The 15735-nt window shown below is 38.6% G+C and overlaps 1 protein-coding gene across 1 annotated transcript in view; it reads left to right on the top strand.

Moving 5' to 3' along the window:
• The window catches only part of LOC140235279 (pericentriolar material 1 protein-like), a 64409-nt gene that overhangs the window by 24350 nt on the left and 24324 nt on the right, over nt 1-15735 (top strand). Inside the window, exons 9-19 of the mRNA XM_072315311.1 lie at nt 3581-3679; nt 4231-4330; nt 5903-6141; nt 6785-6913; nt 7225-7358; nt 7837-8010; nt 8295-8349; nt 10326-10480; nt 11002-11328; nt 14743-14875; nt 15550-15631. Of these exons, the coding sequence (XP_072171412.1) occupies nt 3581-3679; nt 4231-4330; nt 5903-6141; nt 6785-6913; nt 7225-7358; nt 7837-8010; nt 8295-8349; nt 10326-10480; nt 11002-11328; nt 14743-14875; nt 15550-15631 (1627 nt within the window). The remainder of the gene's footprint in view (nt 1-3580; nt 3680-4230; nt 4331-5902; nt 6142-6784; nt 6914-7224; nt 7359-7836; nt 8011-8294; nt 8350-10325; nt 10481-11001; nt 11329-14742; nt 14876-15549; nt 15632-15735) is intronic.

Raw genomic sequence — 15735 nt, 5'->3', positions numbered from 1 at the left:
ATCCGTTCATGGATTTGAAATTTGTTCGCATGTGATGTGTGCGTATGCGCTGGCCGTAGTAATCAGTGTATGTAGCTCTCCCACGGTCCTCTCGACAGAGTCACATTCAGTCATCAATTCGAACAGAAAGGGACTATTGGCAGAACCAAACGTTGCCCGAAGCCTGTTTTCAAGACTTCAACTTAATTGGTAAGTCTTCAAATCGAAGAATTTTGTGGATTTTAAGTTGATATTTGCCCGAGATACTAAATCTGTCATGATCCTGGATGCTACAATGCGAAGCCCCATTACGCTATGCGTATGGGGCTGCTGGTCGCAGTTAATTGCATGATTACTAAGAAATGAGAGCACTTTGGGGCGAGTAAGTCTCAGTGTTAGTTATGTGATAGATACTTTAACCTGAAACACGGAAATTCAGGGAAACTTTTGACGTACCAAAACTTTTTATTATCTTTAATTAAGAGACTATTTACATTAAGATATACAATCAATGACTGATGAATCATTTACTCAGTACTTGTCAGCAAAGAATTAACACAGGCAACAAAAATCATCTCATAGCACATGAATAATATTCTGCACATTAGAATTTATCAGGCTATTAACCATTCTGTTTCTGTCAAAATCTATGAACTTTTATAATTTAGGAATGAAAAATATTAACCAATGTCCGTAATAATCTCTTAGAATGTTGTATCACTGATATTTCTGAAGCCTCTTATCTGTCACTAGGGAACATTACTCATGACCCTCTAAAATTATTTTTACCTCTGTTACATGAAAAGAAGACTATCGGCATTCTTTGCTAACTCCCTGATCTCTTTACAGAACAACTTTCACATATATGCAGTACACACATACATACACACACACAAACCACTTTCAGTAATATGGAGACATTTATCAGCCAATAAGCCCATTCTGGTTGGATTTCGTAATCCTCCGTCTGCTTGTTGCTACATGTAGTAAGCACAAATCTCTTACAATGCAATGAGAACTGATCGGTCCTTGTTAGGGCCTTTTAATTTTATTTATTACCCTTTACTTCTTGTTTGTACTATTCCAATATATTTGTAATTTGAGGGATAGATATTATTATTGATGATTAAGTATATCCTATGCAACCAATATGTAAGGATACTTCTTCATCACAGTGGATTTCTGAGAGGAGTATTCTTTTGTTTTTGGATTTTTTTTTTTTTTTTTTTTTTTGGGAGGAGGGCAATTCCGTACAAGTTTGGATTGAATCTATTTGCTTACTTAAGTGCATCTTATTAAGTGTACAATACTCATTTTACTGAGAAAGCTTATCCCAGTAGATCTGTTTAATGGAATATACAGAACATCCAAAGAAATGGTAGTATTAAGATGCCATTTGGCAATGGTTTGAAAGCCAGGATAGCATATATTACATTCTCAAAGTTAAATGAACACTCACAGTCCAGATAGCCCCAGCGGCAGCCTCAAATCACTCATGCATCAGTGATGTTCCCACACCTTTAGCAGGCTGTTCCGTCGGTCATGCATGGGCGATTCTGAAAGGAGTGTGTTTGTGTGTGTTTGTATGTGTCTGTCTGTATGGGGGGTATTGTGTGTATGCTTGGGTGTGCACTGTTCAAGGTTGCTGCACAGAAATTTTATCATTGGGCTGCTGATGTGTGAGATTTTTTTTTTTTTCTGTGCCAATTCTATGGTCGAAAAGAATGCCACATTTCATGCAGGAAATACAAGTTCTCAATACTGTAAATGCAATTAAGGCCTACCAAACCCTGTAAGCGGATGAGTCATACATTTTATGTGAATGTATGTGTGTGTGTGTGTGTGTGTGTATTTGTGTTTAAGAGAGCTGTGTTGTACCTCTTATACGCAGTGTGAGTGAATTGAATTGATCACCAAAGTCTTATATCACAGTGTGTTGCTGATTATATGGCTGCTGAAGTTGCTGGTAAAGGAATTTACTGTGGACTATTGTATTTCAGTGTCTGACGACTGCTTTGAATAGTGGATTGAACTCTAGGTATAAAGCAAGAGCTGTGTAGAAGAGCTGGGGCAGAAAAAAAGAAATGGTGCAGGCAAGGGGGAGGGGTCTAGGCATTCATGCCTTTGTCATTGGCAGTATAGTCTCTTTGAGCACAGTACACACGTACAGCTTTGTAATATCTCTGTAGGAATTGATAATTTCAAAATATGAAACCAGCCTGAAGTTGATTTGTTTGTTTGTGTAATGTACCACAGATTTTGGTATGTTACTCCTTCCACAGGATGAGCTACATGTACAGTATTTGCCAGTTTTGACTGTATTTGCTCTAGTTACAAGGTGTTCACAATAATTTTCGACGCATGCAATGATTACTGATTCTCCAGTGGTAGCACGTGCACAGCTTTAGGTTTCCTCTTCTGTTTTCATGATTTGCATTTGTTGTGTTATGTTTGTTGTTGCCTTCATTTTTAAATTCAAATATACCAACTTGCTTGAAAACACTGCAAACATCTCAGTGCATACAGTTTGACTGCATGATTACACTGGTATATGTGTGAACTCTTCATTGGCAGTAACTTTTGCAAAGAGTATCAGGACAGCAATAATGTCACACTTGCTTTTACTGTGTTCTGGTCAACTTTCATAGCATAAAATCAGACAAATAAAAAAAAAAAATCGAAAATTTCACTTTTATCAGATGTGAAATAAAGTTATGGAATATCAAAGTTCCTCAATGTTTCCAGAACAGTGATTAGAGTGATGTGATCACATACTGTAGTGCCATCATAAGTCTTATTCACCTTTACTAAATCTTAAATTCCCTTTTTTTTTTATAAAGAGTTCAAGAAGAAGAAGAAAAAAAAAAATCTGTCATTGATTCTTTATAGGACTTCAAATCATTTTAGACTTTCAGCAATTTAGCACATAATGACTCTGTATACAGTAGGAAGGGGGTTGTAGTGTCTGAATTGTTGATGAAATGAATGATTTAAACTGCATATTCATGTTCACACCCATGGGGGAGTTTTGATGCAATGAAAACACTTTGGCTAAATTGTATCTGTAAATGTTTTGATATCACTGATTTGAAGAAAAGTATCAAACTGTAGAATTCTTTAACATGCAGATATTTTAATCAGATTTATTAAAATGTCTACTCCTGTTCATTTGATTTCTTTCTTCTGATTGCAAGTCGAATGCAAGACAACTAGAAATCAGATTTTAATCTCCCTTCTATGTGTCATTTACCTTACAGCTTTTTTTTTTTTTTTGTTACAACAATATCCTCAGTTGTTACTGTTTCATATGAACATAGTTATATGTAAGCATTTTTTTTTTTAGAACACCCATGCAACAGGGTTGGATTGTGCATGCAGATTGAACCAATTTTACTTCCCAATTGTAATTCTTGTAACCAGTTTTCAACATATCAATTTCAGAGGAATTTTAAGAACATGATGTATTTGTATACTTTTTGTGAATTATTTTGTGGAACTTAGAGTCTGGAATATTCATTTATCCACCAGTACCTCATCACTGCAACCAGAAAATCCCACCATCCCTTACATTGTATTCCCTTGTTGTTTTCCATGTATGTAGGGTCAGAAACAGCAGGATGTCTCTGATCAGATAGCAGCTCTTGAAGGATTAAGAAAGCAACATGACCTGCTAAAGAAGATGCTCAAACAGCAAGAGGAGGTGAGTTATAAGGAGACTGAACTCTTGCGCAATATTGTATCGACTTGATCAGCGCATATGGCAGTGTCCAAACAGAGCATTGATGCTATTTGCTAGTAAAATGTAGATTTCAAGTCATCAGAAGAGTCATCGACATTTAATGACGACAACAAACGGCAAGAGAAGAATTTGAGTTGCCCCCATAATCAGTGATGTTATTGAGGTTGTTCTCCCATGCTTCTGTGTGGGCACAGTTGTGAACACTTTTGTGAATAACAACAGCTGGCAACAAAGGACATAAATCTGCCTGCTTCCTTGATGATGTATCAAATGGGAGGGGCCTTAGTGCGGATTAAGGCAAAGTTCTTGCTTAAAAAAAAAAAAAAAAAAAAAAAAAAAAATCAGTGTATTAAGGAAATATCATGCTGACGGGTGTCAATTTTCGTCAAATAAAAGACAGTGTCATTTGATTCTTGTGTAAATCTGTTAGTTAGAAATGGGTAGGACACATAACTATTGAGTGTAAATCGGTATTATCTTGTATTGCCTCTCCATTTTGTGTCATTCTACAGCTGAGAACACTCCAGAGCAGACAGGCAGCCTTGATGACACTGCAAACTCAGATCGAGAGCAGGCTCAATCACTCAGAACAGGAACGCCCTGATGAAACATGTAAGTCCACTCACTGCACTAGCTTGTCTTCCAAACATTTAAAGGGAGGGTATAGTATTGGGTGAGGTGAGGAAAAATGGAAAAGTGAAATTGATGGTTTATTTTACATCCGTTCAAGGCCTATGATATCCTCATTCCACCATTTAGTAAAATGATTATTTATAATTTTAAATAGAAATAAACATTTACTTTGTTATTGTCCTTTAGATTATGAAATATCTTCTCATTTGCCTGTAGGGAGAAGCACTAATTCCATTTTCATTATGGCAGTACAACTGTTAAGCTAGTATTGAAATAGATTTAGCCCATGAATTGTCCTATAAAGGAACCAACGCTTTTCATGTGAATGCTGATCATGGAAGATTCATGAGTGACCATATGTCTCATTTTGTATGATATTGCTTCTAGTGATTATTTGCAGCTGTGTAATATATCTCACAAAGGAGCATTTTTTTTATGCCTCCGCCAACGAAGTGGCCGGAGGCATTATGTTTTCGGGTCGTCCGTCCGTCCGTCCATCCGTCCGTCCGTACGTCCGTACGTCTGTACGTCCGTCCGTCTCGTTTTGTTTTTGTCAATATCTCAAGAACCGTGTGGTGGTTTTGCATCAAACTTGGTATGAGGGTATATCCTTGGGGGATGATACTTTGTGTGGATTTTAGGGTCACAGGGTCAAAGGTCAAAGGTCACAGGTTATTTTGTGAAAAAAAAATTGAAATTTCATGTTTTTCTCCATATCTCGCAAATGGTTCAAGGTATCTTCATGGAACTTAGTATGTATGCTTGTACCGATGGGCAGTGATTATCTAGGGAAGTTGGGGGTCATGGGTCAAAGGTCAGGGGGTCAAAGGTCAAGGTCAACTCCTCAAAATATAACTACTTTCCTTATATTTATGCAATGACTGAAGGACTTTTTTAAAACTTGATGTATGCATGTATAACCCAATATATATTCTGTGGGAAGTTTGTTGCCAAAAGGTCAAAGGTCAAAAGGTCAAAGGTCAAGTGAAAGTGCTAAATTGCACTTTTTCCTCCATATCTCAAAAGTAACTCAAGGTATTGTCATGAAACTTACATATTTATGCATGTTCTACCTAACAGTGATTCTCTTTGGAACCGTGGGGTCAAAGGTCAAAGGCCAGGTTTCGATAATACTATTTTACCATTTGATACTGAAATTATACTTTTTCTCAATACCTTGAAAATTACTCAATGCATAAACTTGTAAAAGTGTCAAAAGTCAAGTGAAAATCATCAATTCCCCCAAATACCTGCACTCTGACGTTTTAATCATTCATCCAATTGAACCTAGTTCTAGGAAAGTGAACATTCGGCACATTTGTGGCAAACCTGTCATTTTAATATTTTGCCAATTGTGTGAAACTGTCATCACACATTGTCAAGACATTGTACTATAGACCTATTAGGAGAACCATGCATTATGGCGGAGGCATACACCAGTCGCCGTAGCGACATTTCTAGTTTTTTTTGTTTCTTCATATAAATCGAACAAATGATAAATTGATACTATCCACTGTGAGTAAACAATCCTAATTCCCACGATCCCACTAGTATCCGTCAGCACACAAGCCACAACGACAACAGCAACCACCGCTACCTCGGCCACGGAGGACATCGCACCTGTAACAACGACAGCTGGATTGGCCAGCAGCGTGGCAGGTGTCCCCCTGACAGCCAGCGACCTGCAAGAGAGACGCAGGACCCTGATGCGCATGTTGGCTGAGCAGAGAGACTCCAGAGCAGGAGAGCTGCAGCAGGCCAGGACGCTTGACTGGATGGACCAGTCAGAGGTATGAGGAAAGAGAGCTTTTAGGCTGACTGTGTTTTTGCATTTCCTGTTATTTGTACACCATTGAAAAAGTTGCAGCCTTCTGATGCAAGGTATCTAGCTCCACAAGACTTTGCTAGAGTTGCTAATGCTCTCTGTAGAATCGCACTGCTGCCTGCCTTTATGGTGGGAAATAAATCCTTTTGCAGTTTTTATTTGAGTACTGAAGGCATGCCTTGTCAACTTGAGGAAATTGTTGGATCAAGATGTTTATGTTCTCTCTCTCACTGTGGATGATGTGCTTCTCTCAAAACATTCTATGCTACAGTGAATGGATATTTTAATTCTGTGTAGAGGTTTATACGACAGATGATATGACCTCTTATATTGCAAGTGCTTCTTTCTGAATGATTTGCAAGACTTCTTTGTGTCCTGCATATCTCCAAAGCAATGAGTGTGAACTGAATCAGGCCCCTATTGCATGAAAAGTTGCAGTGAAACATAAGTCGTAAATCAAATATAAAGTCTGGTATCAGCCAATCAGAATTGAGTATTCAGAGACTTATGTTTAATTTTCTGACTCATGTTTGATCTCAACTTTATGCAGCAGGGCCCAGACTTGTTCTGATTGCTCCTTTACAGCTCAACCTCTGTTTTGTCCACAGGTCTCTCCTCCCCTCATCTCAGCAGAGCATCAGGAGCTGAGAGAGAAGCTGGATGCCCTTCAGGAGAAGAAGAGGCAAATGGACGAGTTACTGTCACAGCTGCACGCCTTGCATCCGTTCATGTCCAACACCAGCAATGGCAAGTACTAGTATTTGAATTGCGTTGTTTTAGCGTAATGCTCACTGATGTGAGGATACACTCCACATAAAGCTCTCCGCCAAACAGATTGATGTATCATAAATGTGTAGTTCGTTGTTTCAATTATCTTGGTGTTCTGCAATTGTGATTTCATGCAGTTACTGTGAATACAATGTATATCTTGTAAAGAGTGTTGGTGGTACTCTTTTCATCCGTTCTGAGGAAGAGTAAGCAGTCTGGTGTAGAGACTTACAGTGCTAGAGGATTTGATCAAGTCTTCATGTTTTCATGTTCTATCTGATATATAGCTGATTCAGTGAGTGTTGCGTCAACATCATCCAACCTGAATGAGAATGTGGGGGTCATGGTGTCCACCAAAGATGACGAAGCATCAGATCTGGAAGCTACTCTAACAAATGGACCGGACAGCTTAAGGTGAGACTTCAATCTGATTTTGTGGCCGTCAGGAGTAGAATGGTGTTGCAAATGAACAAAGGCAATGGCATTGCCAGTGATGGTCATTTGTTCGTTTGTTGGTTGTTGTTTTTTCCTCTCTCTCATTTAGTTTGTACATAGACTGATAAAATAGTAACTACAAATTGTTCTGTCATAACTACAAATCATTCTGTCAAAAATTCAAATGAAATATTTTGTTCACATGCAGTAGCTTTTAGAGAAGTGTAGGATACTTGGCACAGTAGTGACAGACTTTGATTTACGGTAACCCGTTGAGGACAAGCTGATTTGCTGTAACACACATTGTCTATAGACACCTGCCTGAGTATACTCGGGACTAGTCGTCAATGGGTTAAGGTTCAAAAGGATTCGGTGAAAGATAAAGAGAAAAGTTTCTCTGTGCTGATAAGGTTGATGAGGTAAAGTTTTCAAGGTAATGTTTGACTTTGTATTTCAGAAAACTGCATGAAGTGCGGGAAAGGCTGACAGAGCTGCGAGATTTGGTCCAGCAATACCAGGATACCAGCCAGTTGCTGGATGCTGGCATTGAAGGGGCTAATAACCAACAGCAGCAGGAGCGCGTGGGACTAGCAGTGAACTACGAAGACCCAGATCTGATGAGCAATCTGAGGTATATTCTTGGAAAATTTCTCATAGCTATTTGATTCATCAAGCATGCTACGTCACCTACTGGCTCTGCTCCTGCTGGCATTTAAAATTCCCTAAATGTAATAGTATGTGTGTTGAAGTTGCTGTTCTTCACAACATAAATGGCACCCGTCTCCCTTCAGTTAAATTTCAGCACACGTATTGGAGTGAATTTAGCGCAAGTTGTATCATAAGATATGGCAAACCAAGCAATTTATTCGTTTATTTTTATTGTAAATATGTGAATATTATGTTATATTTTGACAGGAAGCTACAAAGGGGAGAGCAGGTTGGAAGGCTTTCACAAGCTGCCTCAAATCAGGTAAGTGCTCACAACAGATAATTCATAATTTTCAGGAAAGAAAGAGCATCAGTCAATATTGCATTTCTATTTTTGTGCATTTTTGTTCACATTTAATCCTATTCATTGAATTTCAAGGCTAACCAGTAGAATTGGCATTGACAATTATGCAAGATAATGTAAAAGTAATCAAGAAAAATATGCTGGAGTGATGAACCAGTGAATGTGTAGGGAGGGAAGACTTTTATTCGCAGAGATGCCAACTATCAATTTTTATGCCTCCGCCACGAAGTGGTGCCGGAGGCATTTTGTTTTCGGGTTGTCCGTCCGTCCGTACGTCCGTCCGCATTCGTTTACGCAATAACTTGAGTAATATTGACTGGAATTTTACCAAACTTGGTCCAAGTATAAAGTATGATGGGGCAATTACTTGATTAGATTTTGGGTGAAATTGGTTAAAGGTCAAAGGTCAAGGTCATATCATGAACTTGTATCTGTTTACGCGATAACTCAAGACTGGATCTAGCAAATTTCACCAAACTTTGTCCGAGGATGATGTATGATGGGACAATTACTTACTTAGTTTTTAAGTGAAATCGGACAGAGGTCAAAGGTCAAAGATCAAGGTCAAATCCTAAGATTTATCTGTTTACGTGATAACTCAAAACTGGATGAAGCAGCTTTCACCAAACTTGGTCCAAGGATGATGTATGATGGGGCAATTAGTTGAGTAGATTTTAGTGTCAATGGCAAAAGGTCAAGGTGAAATGCTAAAAATGTTGCTATTTCCCCCATATCCATGCAATGCCCAGAGGTATTTTCTTGAAACTTAGTGTAGACATGTACTACTCCATAAAGGTTCACCAGAGTTTCGTGTCATTAGGTCAAAGGTCAAAAGGTCAAAGGTTAGGTGAAAATGTTACAATTTCACTTTTCTCGCAAATGGTTCAATGTATCTTCATGGAACTTGGTACATACTGACTGGCAGGGATTATCTAGGGAATTTAGGGGTTATGGGTCAATAGTCAGGGGGTCAAAGGTCAAGGTCAACTCCTCAAAATTTTACTATTTCCCTCATACACTAGTATATGCAATGCTTGCATTATTATTTTTAAAACTTAATATACATGTATTACCTAATGGAGATTCTCTTAGAAATTTCCTGCCAGAAGGTCAAAGGTTAAGGGTCAAGGCCAGGTTTACATGCAAAAAAAATCTATTTTATACTGTAATTACACTCTTTTTTCTTACCTTGAAAATTACTCAATGCATAAACTTATAAAAGGGTCAGTCAGAAGTCAAGTAAATATCCTCAATTCCCAAATACATATACCTGCACTCTTTAATAGACAATTATAGCAAACCTAGTTCAAGGAAAGTGAACATTCAGGATATTTCTGACAAACCTGTAATTTCAATATGTTGCCAATTATGTGAAACTGTTATCACACATTATGAAGATATTGCACTAAACAGCTATTGGGAGAATCATGCATTATTGCGGAGGCATTTCTAGTTTTTTATTTTTTTTATTTTTTTTTTGGAAGGGGGGGGGGGAGAGGGGCAGCATTTAGTACTGTTATTATTTTTTTTTTTTTTTGGTACCAAAAATACTGCAGGTTTCATAATCATAACCCCAAATTGTTTTACTACGAATTTTTGTTGCATGAAAGGTAGAAATACCATTTCCACCAAAAAAATACTTTTTCAGCCTTCAGAATACTGCTTTCAGGGTTGACATCCCTGCATTGCCACCTCTCATATTGATGATTTTGTTGTGAGTTTTGATTGAGCATAGTCAATGATTTCTTTAGGCAGTGTTTGAGCTGTTTCTTATCAATTTGTAAACAGAAATATCTACTATCAGTTTCCATGTGAAATTTGGCACTCTGTCATGGCATTCCCTGCTATCAGAACTGACAAGCAGCAAACTGCAGATCTGTTATATATTTCAGACGACCGATTGCATGTCTTCCGTTTTCCTTTTTGCCTGTCAGATATCCTATAGCGGAGATGGTGCACACGTGCAGGTGGGGTCTGGCCAAACCACCAGCACTGTGACAGAGACGGAAACAGAGACGGAGACGGAGAGCAACCACAGTTCATTACTGGCAGCGTGGGGCGAAGACCCCGAGATCAAGGAGAAAGTGAGGTGGGAAATACGAGACACAATACCACTTTTCTCGTACGGGGCATAAGCAGCACTTCAGGTGTCCTTTTTGTGCTACTAAACGCCATAAGCAAAGTAGGTGATTCAAAGGCACGAGTTACGAAGTTTGGATTGATCTCCAAATGCCCTCTTGCTAGTAGCTTGGATAGTCTTGTCTAATGACCTTCTGCTTGCTTCTCTGGCTATCACTACAGCAGGAGGACCTTGGCAAAGGCTTATGACACTGCAAAATGTTCAGAGTGATGTGTTGAAACTGACAGCCTTACTGCAGTGAGAAGTAGAGAGTAGTCCGTATCAAATTCGAATATTTATATATATATGCTGTAGAATTGTGTTGAGAGTAATCTTGAGATTAATGGTAGTGATGTTTTATCTGCAGACATGCAAACAGCATTTTGTAGGTACATTGATAGACTATGTGATGACATTCAGTAAAATACTAGTAGGCAGTCATCTCAATTACTTACACCCCCTCCGTTCTGTCTGTTTCCTTTCCTCCACAGAAAGCTGAAAGAGGCTAAACAAAAGCTGCGGCAGCTGCAGTCCCTGGTCGCCATGGTGCAGCAGACCCCCGAGGTGGCCACGGCCCTGCCGGATGACCTGGCTGAGCTGGCGGCCGACCTCACCGCGGGCTTCTCCGATCAGGACCTGGGGAATGAGGATGAAGAGGAGGACGATGATGAAGAGGAGGAGGAGGAGGAGGAGGAGGATACCGTAGAGGAGAGCGAAAGTGGTCTCATGATGGGCGGGGGAGCAGCGGCAGGGCGGGACCAGGTGCCATCCTCTCTCAGTGAAGGAGAGATCCCTCCTGACTTTGCCAGGGAGACCAAGTAAGTCTTTCCCCCTGTTGGGGTTCATCATCAAATATCAATTTCTAATGAAAATATGCTGTGGAGTTCTTTGCTTAAAATCCCTATGTATAAACTTCCTCGATTTTATGTGGATTCTCTGTCTGCATTTGAAACAATATCACAGTCAAATGAACTTTCAAAGTTTGTTGAGAAATTCACAGCACTCATTGATCATTAATTTGATAGCATGTAATCATAAAACGCATTGTAAAGCTACAATGTTGAACGATTCCTTCAGTGGTGTATCTTCAAGTGATATTGTTTACTTTAAAAGTGGATATTTTTGTGCGACTTTTTGTGCTCGGCCAAGTAAGAAGAGTTTCGCATGTTTTCAATTTCGCGAAAAACAAGACATCAATAACTGGAACATGTGGCAAGTAAAAATATACGTGTGCTTTTGTTTTCACGCTAGTTTCTGGTTCGCGAAATGCGCAAAAATTTCAACACCGCGAAAATTTCCATTTTAACAGTAATTTGAAGTTATTTGTACCCTAGGAAGGGAAAGATTTTAAGCAAAGCTTGAACTTGATAGTTGTCTAAAAATGTCGTTGTGAAACAAATGTTGTCATTTCCCATTTCAAAACTGGGAAAGAAAGAAGAGGCCAAATATGAATGAAATAAGGGCTACAGTGGAAAGTCAATAAAGGATGTGTATTTGGTGTGTAAATGGGTAACTCGCTCCTGCATATTGTGGTTGTAGTGTTGCTGCGTGTTGTGGGTTTGAGTGCATTATTTTTATCCATATTTTTGTGTGTGTTTGATGTGTATGAGTGTATACACCTGTTATGAATGAAAATGTGTAAAAGTCTTTTCTGGTGTGTTTCAGGTTTTTTTTTTTTTTTTGTAGAATTTATTTTGCCAAATACATATCACATTTTTTGTAAATATACTCTGTAGTTTAATTCAACTTTTCTGTTCTGTTTCAATTCACTTAGAAATGCCCGTATTAAGCGCTATATAAACGCATTATTGTTTTTATCATTGTAAACAGAATGGTAGGGGATGTTTTATTGTATAAGCTGTTATTTTTTGCTTACAAATATATGGGTTGGACGAATGGATTTAGGAGGTCTTGGGCATTTTCGTGAGATGTTGTTTTCGTGACTTTGACACTGTGTCTATCGCAATAGCACTAATGCCTGTTGAGAAATTTTGTTAAATGTTGTTAAATTTGAGACCAAACAGGGATTTGTGAAATTAATGAAAATTAAACCCTCGCAAAAATAACAGCTAATACACTACATATTTAAATGATAGTCACTTTCATCAGACTGATATTTATGATTTTCAAGAGGTATAACATTAACTTTGCAGAAGTACATGTATGATGAGTAACAGGAAATACAAAGCTTGTTTCTGGATGTTGCATATTTCTAAAAAAAAAAGTTGATGAAATAAATTAATGATAAAGGTCTGTGTCAAAAAGTTTTTTTTTTTAAAAGTGTAAGTACCATCAAAACAAAACTTTATCACACCAGCCCCTTCCCTCCCCCCCCCCCCCTTAAAAAGAAAAAACAAAACAAAACAACAAAAGACTTTGGGTAAAGTGCAGATAAGTAAAGTTTGTACAAGCATGTATAGACTCTACCACCTGGATATAGTTTCACTGTATCTTACAGTACTATGCTGATAAAGTATAGATGAGAATTGGCCAGTTGGATCTTGTAAAGAGAGAGAGAGAGAGAGAAAAAAAAAAGTGTCTCAAGGACTTTGAGACCCGAACAATGGCTGCAGCCTCACTTTCATGAAATCTCCACACCTCCAGTCCAAACACACATGTATCTGTATCACATGTGTACTCATGCATGGAGACAACTTTTCTCCCGTGCCGAGTTTGTATTAGTCACTGTGCAAATAAGTTGGAATGTCAACATGCCAGTGGAACTGTGTAATATCGATCCAGTATGGCTGCTGTGACCACATGCTGTCGGGTGGCATGTACAATATGTGGGGAGAAATGGTGTAGACCCTTTTCAGAATTCACTGAGATATACTCACTTTTGCCCAAGGACATGGTCAATCATGTAGACTGGTAAGTTTCTGTTTAGAACTTTTTGAAACGGTTTCCTAGGAATACCCAAGAGTCATTAAGCAGTTGTGGTGTGGTAAAACTGGGTTACTCGGTTGCATATGGCACTGAAGGAAAAAAACGAAGTCACTGTGCAGATTTTTCAGTAAACTTTGAGCTTTGTACCAACCTGTTCGATTCAAGTGGTGACATGTGCAGATGTATTTGAGCATATGTCTGTGGTGAAACAAACATTTGACTATAATGTCTTGCTGTCTAATCAAGCAAGTATTAGTTCATTTCTGTAGAATTTGGCCTCTTATGTGTAGAGTAAGTGCTTTGAGTGCTGAACTTTGTATTGTACGTGTACACTGATGCAGTCTCTATCGTCGTGTGTATGTCTTGTCAGCTAGGAAGTGCTGTAGTTTTAGGACATTTAAAAACTATCAGACTCGGAGGCACAAGTGATCATGAGGTGTTAATGAGAGATGGGCAGAATTGAAATAAGCGTGTCTTAGCTCCCACATTCCCATACTTCACCATTTGGTAAGTGGCTCTGTATTTATCTTGTGAGTAGGTTGTCCTGTAGACAGTTAATTGTTGTAACATAGAAAAAAAAGGTAGCCTAAGTGTATGTGCAGTACATGTTGTTGAGTTGGTGTGAGCCTTGCTAAAATACACAAAAAGCTGACCCTGAGGCCACCTTTAAAGCATATTGAGTTAGGCTTGCTGGAATGAATGGAATGTGTGCTGTTTTGGATGTTACCATGTATCCAAAGATGATGTAATGTTTGCTGCATTTGCACACTGATCATACTGGCACAAATCTGTGAGCATATAGCATGATGGTTACTAGTATTCAGTAAATTCTGTGCAAAGAGGTCTGCTGCAGTCATGCATTGATACACTCATTCAACACTGATTCTCCACATGTAAAACTGTTAACAATAATGTACACGATATGCAATCTGATTGTACTTAACTCACAAACCTGATTGGAATATACACCTCTCCCTCCCTTCTTCTCTTTCCCTTTCTCTGTCTTTGAGAGGGCTATTCTGATTGGTTGAAAGGTACTGAAGCTTATTTCTTTCCAAGATATTGTTTCCTTGGACTTTTGGCCAATCACAAATGATATTACAGACAGGTAGCCCCCTTGCCTCAAAAGTAACCTGTTTATCAAAATATGGCCAATTAAATCAACCCAAATGTTCTTGTGGCAGTTTAACAGCAGTTTGAATAAGCCCTTGACACAAATTGGGTTGATGCCTACAGTAGCCTCTCGTATTATGTGAGTGATTGTGTACATTTATACATGCAACATCATAATATGTTTTGATTAGTTTTATTATCAAGATGACTCTATTGTGTTTTGTGTGCATTAGGGAGGCATACTACGAGGCTAAGATGAACCAGCAGCGGCGTGAACTGCAGAGCCTGATGGCCGAGAGACATCGACTGCTCTCTGTCCAGCAGCAGCTCAAGGAGCTCAACGACAACCTGACCCCAGTCAGGAAGGTTGGTCAAATCTCTCATCCTTATCACAGACTTCTCTCATCTTTATCAGAAATTTCTTGTGCTGTATATGCTGAGAAATCCCAAAATTTAAAGCAATAGACTGCTTTAGAAGTGAAAAATTTGACAGTTGTGTGACTGTGAACATGAGACAGAAGATATCTGTGTATTCTTTGTAGCATGACATAACGTGTGAAATCAGTTTCAGTTTAGAGGAACCGACAGAAAGTTGGCGCATTTTTCTTGAAGGAGATATCTGTTACCTTTTGATTGTGCTGTGATAATGTACAATATCTGATTGCAACTGATTGACAAATTGCCCTTCTTTGACATGTATTTCTAATTAAGCACCAGTTATTCAGTGTTTTGAGTAATGACCCCCAAAATATGTGTTAGTAATTAAAGTATTTGTATTACTGGCATTTAACTGTGAGACTTGCTGTGAAATTAAACACCAGAGCAAGTTGCCATTCATTTTCTAAGTTGATTTGAAAACAGTCTAAGTTGGAATCTAGTTGTGAAGCATGGCTCTGTATATTGCAATAGATTGTCCACTGTGTTTGAGAAAAAAAAAAAAAATGCAGGAATAACATTATAGTAACCATGGTCCAGTTGGAGAGTTGAATGAAACAAAGTCATCTTGACTGCTTCTTGCCCAATGTCTTTCTCTACCTCAGCAGCCAGCGAAGCAAGCAGTGAAATCAGTGAATATTCAGCAACCTCCAGTAGCTGCAAGGAGTGCCCAGACAAACATGAACGGTAAGACCAAGTGATTTATTGTCAAAAAGCACCCAAACTCTGTTCGTCTTAGGGTGAACAGCAGCCCAAGGATAAGATCTTGTTTGTTATATGCATCTATTCAG

This window comes from Diadema setosum, chromosome 11 (assembly GCF_964275005.1).
Source record: "Diadema setosum chromosome 11, eeDiaSeto1, whole genome shotgun sequence".
Taxonomy (NCBI): Eukaryota; Metazoa; Echinodermata; class Echinoidea; order Diadematoida; family Diadematidae; genus Diadema; species Diadema setosum.
The sequence above is the reverse complement of the archived record's forward strand: the minus strand, read 5'-3'. Positions and strand labels throughout refer to the sequence as shown.